Here is a 14,182-nt window from a genome sequence, read left to right as displayed (position 1 = left end):
TTCTGTAGTCTGAAAACAATGCGATGACAGTAATGTGGACGAATGTGGTTTTCTGCAACTACCAGAAACAACCCAACCGAGGCGAGTTTTCTGCAAGACTGGTAGATTCGGGAACATTTTAATTTGGCCAATGCAAAGCAATTCAAAGAAGATGCTAGCGCCAATCTATAAATCGATGCGCCGCTTTTTAAAAAAATCAGGATCAGCCAATTGCAGATTTTACGGTATGCGCCAAGCTGACGCATCGAATGTGAAGCTTGGCTGGCAACTAGTGATCTTAGATGCAACCAGCGCAGTGATATTAGTAGAATATCCCGTGACTCGTGATTGCATATTAAGGTTGACTTCAAAGCCATCCGTGTCGAAACTGCAATCTTCAATTCCATAGGTATGTGCGATGGACCTTGACTTTCTCAAATCAAGTTGATTTGTGAAACGTGATGTGCGACTGCGACCCGGAGTCGAGCAGTGCACGATATGGCACCAATGTGCCCGAACGATTTCTCACCACGACAATGGCTGTAGCTAGAAGCACTACATCGCTACCGAGATTCTGGGCACAAGAGAGACAGGATATGCGGACGACGGATAATCTGTAGCGCTGTAAGTAGACGTGGATGGCATTGGATCAGCCATGTGAACAGCTGGGTCGCAATTGAGCATTTGGTGCAATCGAGCCAGAGTTTCCCATATGCAACAGGGTGTGAGGCTTTGAACGACACTTACGGCAACTGGAAGCAGTGCACGTTCTATACTGATCCCCTCTCCTTAAGCAATTAAGGCAGAGTGTAAGCCTTTTTGCCTCTTTAATGCCAAGCCTTAAATTATAGATCATGTGACTTGCTTCGTCACAGAATATGCAGCCAGGACGATTGTTGTTAGTAGCAATAAACGATCTATTATTGGTGTTAGTAATTTTGTTGATCTTTCCAACCTGTGAGCCAGGCGTTCGTGTTGCCATAGCATGCTCCACTTTTTCCATAGTCTGACAGCGCCGTTCAAGAAATTTCGAAAACTGTTCCCACGAGGGAATCGTGCATTGCGATGTATACTCCTCCTAACTACTTTGAGTTACACCGTCAACTTTTTGAAGGAGCGTATGCACGATTATTAGGGCCACAAAATTCCAACGCTCCTTAGGCATGACTGCAGATGCTGCAGCTTCTCAATGTTTGACAACTCGGTATACGATCCACTGAAGGTAGGCAATTTGAGGTCAGGCAGTCGCACTCTGGTAGCAAAAGGGTGCTGCCCGATTGTAGCTACCGACCGGAGAGTTGAACAGGTGGGCAACTGAGAGTTACGCAGACGAATTTGGGATTTTATCCGTGTCTGCAGACTTGCCACTAGTTCACAAAAGTCCTCTCGCAGCTGACTGCCAATTTCTTCGAAACATAATTCCTCGAGTTCGTCATGCACTGAATTAATCGACACAATTTATCGAGAATATTGTCATAAGTGGTCGACACGGTCAAAATGTTAATTTTATCACCGTCCACGGCACTATGCTTCTTTTGCACGGGTTGAGAAAGCGACTCTACCTTGTGCTTATAGACTTGCACTTTATTAGCAGCAACCGGAGGCGTAGTAAAAGATTCCTCGTTTGCCATAATGCACAACACAAAAGAGCACGCTATATTGAGTGAAAAAAACCCGCCAAAGACAATGCAAACCCCCGATATATATATATATATAGGCGAGTATGTAACTATGTAAGCATGTAAATCGATGATATTAACACATTCACGAGTTCAAATGTGTACACTTTGAACACACTTGAACGAGATTTTAATACTCTCTTTTAACCGACGGTAGAGTATTAATCACGTCGGGGTCACCAGAAATGTTGACCTACAGAGCTTTTTCTGAAGTAAATACCTTCAAAATAATAACACGAAATATCCGCGCGCTGCCGAATTCGATAATGTACAAGAATAGGCGAAGTAGCAACGACAGCTGACTTCAGTAGCGACGTAACAATAACGACAACTGGGTTCGTTAAAGGCGAAATGGTAACTGGCTTCTTTGAAGTCGAAATAGTAACAAGCTGTGTCCAAACTGCAGCAGCCTAATTAAATCTATGCAGAAGGCAAATGAGCAAACGAAAAGTAAAAGTAACAAGCGTGGCGTGATAACTACGTTAAAAACGCCTCATGCTGTGCAGAGCAATGGTTTAAGTTAAAATTTATGAGGCGTTGGCTGTTGGACCAAACAAATTATATTAATTAAATTAAAAACAAATTATTCAATACATACAAGTATATACAAAAGTGGAGACAAGTTCATGTACAGTTTCAACAGCATACATTTACATCCGAATAGTGTCTGTGCGTGTTTATATGCGAGTATGTATGCAGCACAAAGTTAAACCAAAGCATCAACAATAATAGCTGCTACTTGGCATACGGACACATTAGCACTAACTGGATGTAATTGCCAAATTTCAGCAATTACCAGAGTTATGAAAAACACGAATGGCAGGGGAGGGGGGGTTAATCAGAAAAAAAAACTTGACCTACCTAGGGCTCGACTCGTCTTGTCACCCTGATCAATAATATATATACTTTGCCTTTTACGCTTTGGGTGCAGGCTATAAAAATATGGGTATTTAAAAAATAAAATTATTGATTACATATTTAAAATATATTTCATGGTTATTTTAGCAAACAGACATTGCAAGGTATTTTATTATTTTAACAAAACTAATTATAATTTTCTTTCCACTGTTGCACATTGTTGCAAACTGTTGTTTTGAATTGAACGCATATATAAACTTACCCGGCTTTGAAATACTCTGCACATAATTATAATACAATAATTATAGAAAATAAAAAAAATTAGGAAGATTAAAAAAAAAAAATTGGATCTATTTTACCTCTCTTGGCATTCGAACTCACGTAAAGGGTGTATAATTGCACATATACAAAGCAATTGCATCTATTTGAGTGTATGAATGCCTTTGCGCATCTATTCGTGTCTGTGTAAACATGTTAGCAGTCAACCAAAGCACCAGCATCAACAACAGCCGCGGGCAGCGTTGCAGCAGCAAATATATCTATGGCTATAACTTCTTGTAACAAAAAAAAACACAAACTCGTCCTTTCTCGGACTTAGGAGAATCTGGATACCGAGTTTGGTTATTCTAGTTCTAATAGTTTCTGAGAATTGTAAATTGACACTAATCCGGCTTTACCCTATAACACAAACATAGTCGGCACTATCCACTACGCCCATGGGCGTAGCAGACTTTGTAAATTCCGAAATGCGAGACTTGCTCAAGGATGGCATAATCAGATCATCAAGGTCACCATACGACAACCCCGTATGGGTCGTTGATAAAAAAGGAACTGACAAACATGGGAATAAAAAGAAAAGATTAGTGATAGACTTCAGAAAATTAAATTTAAAAACAATAGACGACAAATAATCCTATACCAAATATAACTTCCATTTTGTCAACCTTGGGGAAAGCAAAATATTTCACAACGTTGGACCTAAAGTCAGGCTTCCACCAAATCCTACTCTCGGAAGGGGATAGAGAAAAAACAGCTTTTTCAGTGGGAAACGGGAAATGCGAATTTTGCAGGTTTCCTTTTGGCTTGAAGAATGCACCAAGCATTTTTCAACCAACCAAACTATTCAATGTCAGATCCTTACTTGGATTGGCAAGTTATTACAGGTGCTCTTTTAAAGACTTATTAAAGACAAGACTTATTAAAGACAAGACTTATTAAAGACATCAATAGCAAGGCCTTTGAGTGATATCTTAATGGGAGAAAATGGAAAAGTTAACGCTGGCCAGTCAAAGAAAATACCAATAAATTTCGACCAAAAGCAAGTAGCAAAAGGCATTCAGTAGGCCTAAAGAGGTTCTTTCATCCGAAAATGTAATGTTACTCTATTCCGATTATAAGAAGCCGTTTGACCTAACAACCGACACTTCGTCCTTTGGTTTTGGGGCAGTCTTGTCTCAAGACGGAAAACCCATAACTATGATATCTAGGACTTTAAAGGAGAGAGAGCTGAATTTCGCCACAAACGAAAGTGAGTTGCTCGCTATAGTTTGGGCTCAAGGAACCTCAGGAATTACTTGTACGGAGTAAACAAGTAACAAAGCTAAAGTCGGGTGTACCGACTTTGAAATACTCTGTACATATGTTTACAATAATTATAGAAAATAAAAAAAATTAAGAAAATTAAAAAAAAAAATTTGTTGATCGATTTTACCTTTCTCGGTATTCAAACTCACGTAAAGGGTGTATAATTGCACATTTACATAGCAATTGCGTCTGTGTGAGTGTATGTATGCCTATGCGCATCTATTCGTGTCTGTGTAAACATGTGTGCAGTCAACTAAAGCACCAGCATCAACAACAGTCGCCGGCAGCGCTTGAGCAGCGCTGCAGCAGCAAATATATTTATGGCTATTACTTCTTGTTAAATCGGTCTATCATAGTGAAACTTGGCAGAGGGGGGAGGGAGGGAAATTCCAAAATATACATTTTCTGCGTATTCACATAAGGCATCTTGGACTAAAATTTGGTGTTCCTAGGTCTTATAGTCTCCGAGATATAGGCGATTATACGAATGTAAAATCGGGAAAACCCCCATAGGGGGGAAGTGGGGGGAAAATCAAAAAAATAAAACAAACTCGTATAGAATACACACATATGGCATCTTTATGCAAAATTTGGTGTCTCTATCTCTTATAGTCTCTGAGATCCAGGTGTTCATACGGACGGACAGACGGACAGACAGGGCTAGATCGACTCGTCTTGTCATGCTGATCAAGAATATATATACTTTGTGGGGTCTGCCACGCCACCTTCTGCCTGTTACATTATTCAGCTCCCGCAAACCTAATATACTTCTGTACATTTCATGTACAGAGTATAAAAATATAAATATTTTTACCGACCACCAACCCCTGACATTCGCAGTCTCTATCCGCAACCCTAACGCAAAAATTAAGCGGTGGAAAGCTTACATTGACGAGCATAATGCTCAAATATTTTACAAGCCAGGGAAGGAAAATTGCGTTGCAGATGCATTGTCAAGACAAAACATCCACACTTTGGAGGAAGATGCACAGTCCGATATTGCCACGATACATAGCGAGTTGTCACTCACTTACACTGTTGAATCAACAGGCAAACCAGTCAACTGCTTTCGGTACCAAATAGTAATAGAAGAAAGTGGATCTGCCTCAGATAGGACTGTTATTATGTTTGGTGAGAAAACACGTCACCTCATACATTTATCAGGTAGAGAAACGTTAATTCAGAGGGTATTTGACGCGGTGAGGAAGGACGTAGCAAACGCAATTTTCTGCGAACTACCAATACTAGCAATCATTCAACATACACAAATATATATATACCCTACGACGACAATCCGTTATGGAAAACATATGGTAACCGATATTTTGAATAAAGGCGAGCAGAAAGAAATAGTTGTCACAGAGCATAATAGAGCTCATAGGGCCGCTTAAGAAAACGTAAAACAGATTCTCCAAGATTATTTATTTCCCAAGATAACCCAACTTGCAAACGAAGTTGTTGCAAATTGCAGAATTTGTTAAAAAGAGAAGTATGAGCGGCACCCTCAGAAACAGGTACTTGGAGAGTCACCTATTCCGTTGCGTGTGGGCGAGATATTACACGTCGGCATATTTTCAACTGACAAGAAATATTTTCTCACTTGTATAGACAAGCTTTCAAAGTTTTCGATTGTCCAATCTATCGCCTCCAGAACAATAATAGACACACAATCGGCAATCTTGGAGCTCATGAGCTTCTACAAGTACTCTAAAACAATATATTGCGATAACGAACCTTCCATAAAATCAGAAACAATAAAACCACTTCCAAATAATCAATTTTACGTTCAGGTTGTAAACGCACCACCGCTTCATAGCACTTCGAATGGACAGGTAGAGAGATTCCATAGTACTCTTGTTAAAATCGCAAGATATCTGAGAGCTGGAAGAAATATTGATGATACAACCGGACTCATACTTCCGGCAACTATAGAATGCAACCGAACAATACATTCAGTTACCGACAAACGACCTATTGATGTGATTTATTCTTCTCCTCCAGAGCTTGACGCTTGAATATACAAATGCAAAGGTTAAACGAAGTAAGACAAAATATAAATTTCCAAGTAGGGGACAGTGTCCTCGTAAGATCAAATAGGAGACTGGGAAATAAACTAACATCCTTGTACAATGAAGAAACGGTAGAAGCAGACTTGGGGACCACAGTCTTGATTAAAGGGAGTGTGGTTCATAAAGATAATATAAGGTAACTATAATATGGGTTTCCTTTCTTACATAGGATCTGGACTATGCTACTTCTTGTCACAATGACAAACGCTAAACTGACTGACTACTCGAACGCGGACTCCATACCAATCATGGACGGAGACACGACAATTTGGAAAGATTTCCAATATTTAAAGCACTCGAGTAATCTAACAATGTACGCGGAAATAATGGGTGAAACAGAGAAGTTGAGGAACGATTTTTCTCAATCACACATGAGGCAGATACTAGACTCCCACATACGACACACAAGAACACTCTTAGTAACAATAGACATTCACCATCGGCACGCCAGAGGCATTAATACAAGTATGTTAGGCACTGATTTAAAGGTAGTAGGCTTTGAAAAATTGAAACTCACACAACAGGAGCTCACTGAATTTGCAAATGGGCAGGTAAATATTAATACAAATACGCAACGACAGCTAAATAAGTTAACAGACGCAGTAAACATGCTAATAAAGAATTCAAAGAATAGCCATATAAACACATAACACTTATTCGAAACTTTGCTCTCAAGAAATAGAATATTAATTTCGGAACTTGAAACTTTAATGTTATCTGTTACACTCACAAAGATTGGTATTATTAACCCAGCAATATTAGACGCTAACGATTTAAATAACATAATCAATGAGCGTTCTACGAACATTACCATTACTGACTTGATGGAAGTAGCCCTAATCAGAGTTATACTAAGTAATGATTTTTTACATTTTCTAATTAAATACCCTAAGCCAAGTTTAATATGTAAGAAGATTCTCTTGTACCCTGTACAACACAATAACACCATCCTTAACATAGCTGACGAAAACATCATAACCGATTGCGGTAATGAAGTATTTCCAATCGGAAACTGCAGCGCTACGCTCACAACAACTTTCTGTAGAAGATTGCCCTACGTAGTAGTGCGCTCAACAACTACACTCTGGTGGCACGGCCCATTGCACCACTCGACCCAGCCATCTCGAGTCATTCACGGTCATCAACGACGGCGTCATCATCATCAACGACGAAACAGCGGCTATCACGACTAGTGATAACGAAGTCAAAATTTGAACCGGCACGTTTCTCCATACCTTCGACGAAGATGTCTTTTTGAATGGTTCTTTATACCGTAACCTGAAGAGTTATGTGAACAAGTCTCCTGGCCCAGCAGCGTCAACGATGGTCAACATAACAGCCCACCAGGAGATATTAACTCTACCATACTTACAAAGACTGAGTATCGAAAACACGCATTACATTGGCGAAATCGAGAAGGAACTGATAAAGCAGCCCATAATATCTGGATTGACTGTGACTACCTTTTTATTTGTTGCTACGCCTCTTTCAGATTCTACAAGAAGCGGCAGGCGATTCGAAGTCAACAAGACATCCTGGCTGTCATCGAAGGTTATAAGGAGTCCGAGGACGTCCTTCACTTAAGTGGGGGAGGAGTTAACACGACCACTCAGCGACAAAGAAGTTGCTAAATCGACCATGCAGAGGCGGCGTGATAATAGTGCAAGATCAGCAACGTCCGCGGATATTGCACAACGAAAACCGGCATTGCGGAGTGCAACGCTCCGCGATGTATGCGACACCATGCACGAGGCGCAGTGTCAGCTTGCTCGAGGGACAGGGCTAGCTTTAGTTATAAGATATAATGTTCTTAGCAGTTAGTTGATTTTTGGATATTAAACCGTTCGGAATACACGAGCTCTTGTCTTTTATTAGTGCAACAAAGCACTGTATTTATTGAATAATAAATCCTTAGTCGGTCGAACATAATAATTACCAACATGAGGAACTTCTTAATTTGTACGCAATACGAGTGTTTTATTTTTTTGATTTACCCCCCACTTCCCCCCTATGGGGGTTTTCCCGATTTTCCATTCGTATAATAGCCTATATCTCGGACACTATAAGACCTAGGGACACCAAATTTTAGTCCAAGATGCCTTATGTGAATACGCAGAAAATGTGTATTTTGGAATTTCCCTCTGTACCCGCCCCCCCCCCCCCCCCCTCCCACCAAATCGTAACTCCAGTAATTCTTGGAATTTCGTAATTTTGCAAATACCTCCAGTTAGTTATTATGTGGCCGTATGCCAAGTTTCACTATGATAGACCGATTTAACAAGAAGTTATAGCCATAAATATATTTGCTGCCCAAGAGCTGCTCAACCGCTGCCCGCAGCTGTTGTTAATGCTGATGCTTTGGTTGACTCATGAAACATGTTTACACAGACACGAATAGATGCGCGTAGGCATTCATACACTCACATAGACGCAATTGCTTTGTATATGTGCAATTATACACTCTTTACGTGAGTTCGAATACTAAGAGAAATAAAATAGACCCAAATTTTTTTTTTAATTTTCTTAATTTTTTGTTATTTCCTATAATCATTTTAAACATAAACAGTATTTCAAAGTCGGGACACCTGACTTAATTTTTTTTTTTTTTTTTTTTTTTTTAATTTTTAAATAAATGGAATTTTTAATAAATATTATATTTCAGCAGCAAATGTAAGCGGTATAGGAAGCAAGAGTTTCATTTTAAAATAATAGAGAACATAACATATTTGTAAGATTCATAACATACGCTTTTAACATATTTCTTTTCCATAGGGTAATGAAACACTTTAAATAGAGATAAAAAAGAAACTGTTTTCACTTCGGTTCCGCCAAATTTACTAAAATTATATGACGAAACATAGACATATGTATGTACATATGTATATTGCACATACCTACTTATGGATTATAATTAAAATTTTTATGGGTAGCAGTGCCTGCCTGCCACGAACGAGCCCTCGGCTTCTACAGCCCAGCTAGTACGACACTCTGCTGCTGTTGGCAGCGACCCACGGCGACCCGCGGCAGAATTTCTCATGCGTGCGAATGAGTTTTGCTTGGAATTGACGAACCCTGATTTAATGTGAGCTATCAAAAAAGCTTTAGGAAGTAGTGCTGGGCGAAACATCGATGTAAAATCGATACATCGATGTTTTGCAATTTTTTCCAAACATCGATGTTTTATTTCCGATTTTCGATGTTTTTTACTACTTGAAAAAAAATCGCGGGAATAGCTGGGTTAGTAAAAGCTATAATTTGCATTTTTGAATAAAACCCCTAATATAATACAGACATGCTCATTTTTATTAACAAAAATTAGTGGATCTCAAATAATTTATCATGAATTATATATTTTTTATGTTGTGCTTTTATAACAAAATATTCTTTGAATTTATGAAAATATTGTTTTTTGTTGAAACCGTTCGTATTATATAAGAAAACTTAACTTTATGAATAAGATGACAATACAAAATGAAGTACCCTATTTATAAGGATCAACAATCAAATCAATCTGAAATTAGTCACTAACTATAATTTTTTATGTTATGCTTTCTCTTGTTTTTAGTTTATTATTTGAAGTTATAAAAATATCGTTTGTTTTAAAACCTTTTGTACCTTTATAAATAAGACAAATCAAAACGAAGTGCCCTATGTTGTATACAAGTATTAATTTTTGTTTGAAAATTTGTTAGTGGAATTTCGATGCATCGATACATCGATGTTCTTCCCCCAAAAAAATCGAAACATCGATGTTTCCGCAGCTCTATTACGAAGTACATAAGAAGCGGGAAAAATAATGTAAGATATATCGTAATAAATATCGATGTTTTCGATGTATATCGCATTGAACTTCATATCGGATTTTACTTAAATGATGCATCGTAATGTCGATATTTCCATATCGATGCCCATCCCTAGTTCCAATGCACGTGGGATGAATTGTACTGAAAAATGAAGATGTCTTCGTCTTTTTTTTTTAAATCAGGCGGTAAATCCAGTAAAAAGCGTAAGGTAACAACACTTGAAATATGCCCTTAATTTGCATAAATATGTAAAACTCTCTACAGCATACCTCAGAAAGCAGTGCAACTCAAAAGCCCATGTCGGAATACGCCATTCATCGACCTAAGGCGGTAAACGAGGAGATATTAAGTAGTGATGAAAGCGAATACAATGCCGAAGTGGAAGGCTACCCACTTGCCTCGGACGAAGATGAAATGCCCCAAGATAAACGTTTACGGCTTGCGAAGAAGTATCTATCAGAGATAAAAACTCAAGAAGCAGAACATTTCGATGGTTTGAAGATAAATCAGAATATGGAACAACGTTTACAAGTTGAGTATTTGGAGAGTATCGGTAAACTGCACCGTAATATTGCCGCTGGTGTAATAATGTGCGGGGTTGGACTCGTGTTAAAACATAAGTTGCACCACGCACCCATATGTTCACAAGTGCTTAGTGCAGATGGAAGATATCTGTATACAGGGGCTAAGTCTCAATATGTTCTGAAATGGTCTACCGAAAGTGGCAAAGTACTTGCAAAATTTGATGTCACACCGACACGCGAAGATCATGACACAGGCACAAAACGCCGCTCTCACGTTATTGCCATTACTCTATCGACAGACATGAAGTTTTTGGCGCTAGCCGAGGGCGGCTCACATATACAGATTTGGTGCCCTGTTACTATGAAACATTTAAAGACTTTTAAAGGTCACCGTGACATCGTGTCATCGCTAGTTTTCCGAAAAGGGAGTCACGAGTTGTACTCGGTCGCAAAGGATAGGTCCGTCAAGATTTGGTCCCTCGATGAAATGGCTTACGTGGAGACGTTGTATGTAATTTTTACACTTTTTCAAAAGTAAATACTGACCTGATTTATTTGCAGGTTTGGCCATCAGAGTGGCGTTACGAGCATAGATGCCTTAGACCGTGAACGTGCTATAACAGCGGGTGGCTCAGATTGCTCTCTGCGCATTTGGAAAATTAAAGAAGAATCGCAGTTAATATACAATGGGCATCGCGATGGTATTGAATGTGTCAAGTTTTTAAACGATGAACACTTTATATCTGGTGGTGTGGACGGGTATTTATTAAATTACTATTTTACACAAACTATGTTATATTATGTACACATCTTATAGATCTATCGGCTTATGGACTACGTTAAAAAAAAAACCTCTTTGTATGGCAAACCAGGCGCATGGAATAGCTGAAAATGGCGTGGCGAATGGAATTACCGCCATTGCTGTTATAGTTAACACTGATTTGGTGGCATCAGGTTAGAAGAGCGCAGTAAATTTGTGTAGTCATTTTTTATGTAGTATTTGATTTTTGCATTGCAGGGTCATATGATGGTTACGTTAGGCTATGGAAAGTCATCCAACAAGCACGAAAGTTGCAGCCAGTCCATATTATACCCATTTCCGGTTTCATAAATAGCCTTATTTTCAGTATAGATGGCACAAAACTCTACGTGGCTGTTGGCAAGGAGCACCGTTTGGGTCGTTGGTGGCGGCACAAAGAGGCACAAAATAGTATAATTGTTGTTAATGTAAAATTACAATATGAGAATACAGCCCTCACGTAAGTTAATTATGTAAAAATGTTTTGTTTTCCAAACCTATGTGTAAATATATATCTCTGCCGTATTTGCTCTGTAATTAAGTTTAAGTGAGCATGAAGAATCGGTCTTGGAATATTTGATACTATTTCATCCAATTTTTGGAAATCCTATTTCGCACAGGTATTTTATAAAATTTTAATGCTATAAATTTTGTACCACACACTTATACTCTATTCTTTTTGCTATGAGCTACTAAAAAAAGTAAAGTTATAAACATAGTTCAGATACTATTATTTTGATGATTTTTTTTTGTTATTCTTCATTGAATCAGTATTGGCAGCAAAATTAATTGATTTTCAGGAGACTTTAAAATATTCTGTACATATATTTACAATAATTATAGAAAATAAAAAAAACTAAGAAAATTAAAAAAAAAAAATGATCGATTTTACCTCTCTCGGTATTCGAACTCACGTAAAGGGTGTATAATTGCACATTTACATAGCAACTGCGTCTGTGTGAGTGTATGTATGCCTATGCGCATCTATTCGTGTCTGTGTAAACATGTTAGTAATCAACCAAACAGCAACATCAACAACAGCCGCGGGAAGCGCTGCAGCAGCAAATATATTTATGGCTTTAACTTCTTGTCAAATCGGTCTATCATAGTGAAACATGGCATACGGACACATAATAACTAACTGGGGGTATTTGCAAAATTTTAGTTCGAAATTCCAAGAATTACGGGAGTTACGATTTGCGGGGTAGAGGGGGAAGGGAGGGAAATCCAAAATACCCATTTTCTGCGTATTCACATAAGGCATCTTGGACTAAAATTTGGTGTTCCTTGGTCTTATAGTCTCCGAGATATAGGCGATTATACGAATGGAAAATCGGGAAAACTACCATAGGGGGGAAGTGTGGGAAAAATCAAAAAAATAAAACAAACTCGTATAGCGTACACACATAAGGCATCTGTGTGCAAAATTTGGTGTCTCTATCTCTTATAGTCTCTGAGATCCAGGTGTTCATACGGACGGACAGACAGGGCTAGATCGACTCGTTTTGTCACGCTGATCAAGAATATATACCCTTTGTGGGGTCTGCCACGCCTCCATCTGCCTGTTACATTTTTCACTTCCCGCAAACCTTATATACTCTTGTACATTTCATGTACAGAGTATAAGAAATTCCTTTCGTAGGTCTATCCCTACTAATTGAAGGTTTGGTCTTGGGAATTGTTAATACTTAATTAACGCCTAACAGTCGATTCTTTAATTTTTATACCCTGTACCCGTAGGGTAAAAAGGGTATATTAGGTTTGTGCAAAGTATGTAACATGAAGAAGGAAGCATCTCCGACCCCATAAAGTATATATATTCTGAATCAGCACGATAGAAATCGATCTAGACATGTCCGTCCATCCGTCCGTCTGGATGAACGCAAGGATCTCAGAAACTATAAAAGCTAGAATAACCAAAGTTGGCATCCAGATTCTCCTAGGTCCGAGAAAGGACGAGTTAATTTTTTTTTTTTTTAATATGATAACTGATGATAACGGCATGGGCCGGCTATTTTTGGCCCGACACGGCCACGAAATGAACCTTTGGAAACACGGACGCATGCACGACGAAAATATTTCTAAACATGGCCCAACACGAACATGTCATTAAATGTAAAACGGAATATATATCCATATTAAGCACTTTAAATTTGTATTAAAGAATATGAACTCATCTATATTTGAGCTCAGAAGCCAAGCTCGTCACTTATTGAAAATTTCTCCAGAAACGAAAAAAAACTCGCTCACTTGTTTGAAAACCAGTCGGGGATATTGACTATGTATGTATAAGTCTTGATATATGCCTTAGCAATTTCAATTTTTTGTTTAGCTTTTTTCCAGTTCTTGAACACAAATTCCTGGATCAACAGCAGTACATATATACAAGTAGTTATATATTTCAAAATATATTCTTGACCCACCCAGAAAATTTTTTTTTGAATTATTAGTGTCCAATAATTAACAAAAGTCGTGTTGATTTTTTTTATACCCTGTACCCGTAGGGTAAAAAGGATATATTAGGTTTGTGCAAAGTATGTAACATGCAGAAGGAAGCATCTCCGACCCCATAAAGTATATATATATTCTGAATCAGCATGATCTGGATGAACGCAAGGATCTCAGAAACTATGAAAGCTGGAACAACCAAAGTTATCCAGATTCTCCTAGGACCGAGCAAGGACGAATTTATTTTATTTTTAATTTTCCCCCCTTGCCCCACTACAGAATTTTGTCAATAGCGTCCACATTTCAAAAGCTACATTAACCAAACTTTTCACACAAATCTATATATATAAAACAGTTTGTCCTGACTGACTGACTGACTGATTGGTGATCAACGCACAGCCCAAACGGTAAAGGCTAGGAAGCTGAAATTTGGACTCAA

General features: G+C 38.4%; 1 protein-coding gene across 1 annotated transcript; it reads left to right on the top strand.

The window, feature by feature from the left end:
• The first annotated feature begins 10,054 nt into the window (after positions 1–10,054).
• On the top strand, positions 10,055–11,820 carry LOC115628169 (U3 small nucleolar RNA-interacting protein 2). Its single transcript, XM_030524150.1, has 5 exons — positions 10,055–10,180; positions 10,237–11,003; positions 11,058–11,255; positions 11,314–11,450; positions 11,515–11,820. Exons 1-5 carry the CDS (start codon positions 10,121–10,123, stop codon positions 11,757–11,759), a joined length of 1,407 nt encoding a protein of 468 aa, XP_030380010.1. The 5' UTR covers positions 10,055–10,120; the 3' UTR covers positions 11,760–11,820.
• The last annotated feature ends 2,362 nt before the right edge of the window (positions 11,821–14,182 follow it).

This window comes from Scaptodrosophila lebanonensis, unplaced genomic scaffold (assembly GCF_003285725.1).
Source record: "Scaptodrosophila lebanonensis strain 11010-0011.00,11010-0021.00 unplaced genomic scaffold, SlebRS2 tig00000110-arrow-arrow-pilon, whole genome shotgun sequence".
NCBI lineage: Eukaryota > Metazoa > Arthropoda > Insecta > Diptera > Drosophilidae > Scaptodrosophila > Scaptodrosophila lebanonensis.
The sequence above is the reverse complement of the archived record's forward strand: the minus strand, read 5'-3'. Positions and strand labels throughout refer to the sequence as shown.

Bases quoted from the DNA above. Each gene is read 5' to 3' on its own strand.
- LOC115628169 (XM_030524150.1), top strand. From the start codon at position 10,121: ATGAAGATGTCTTCGTCTTTTTTTTTTAAATCAGGCGGTAAATCCAGT. The intron at 11,004-11,057 runs GTATGTAATTTT...ATTTATTTGCAG, and splicing joins ATGGCTTACGTGGAGACGTT to GTTTGGCCATCAGAGTGGCG. The intron at 11,256-11,313 runs GTATTTATTAAA...CACATCTTATAG, and splicing joins ATATCTGGTGGTGTGGACGG to ATCTATCGGCTTATGGACTA.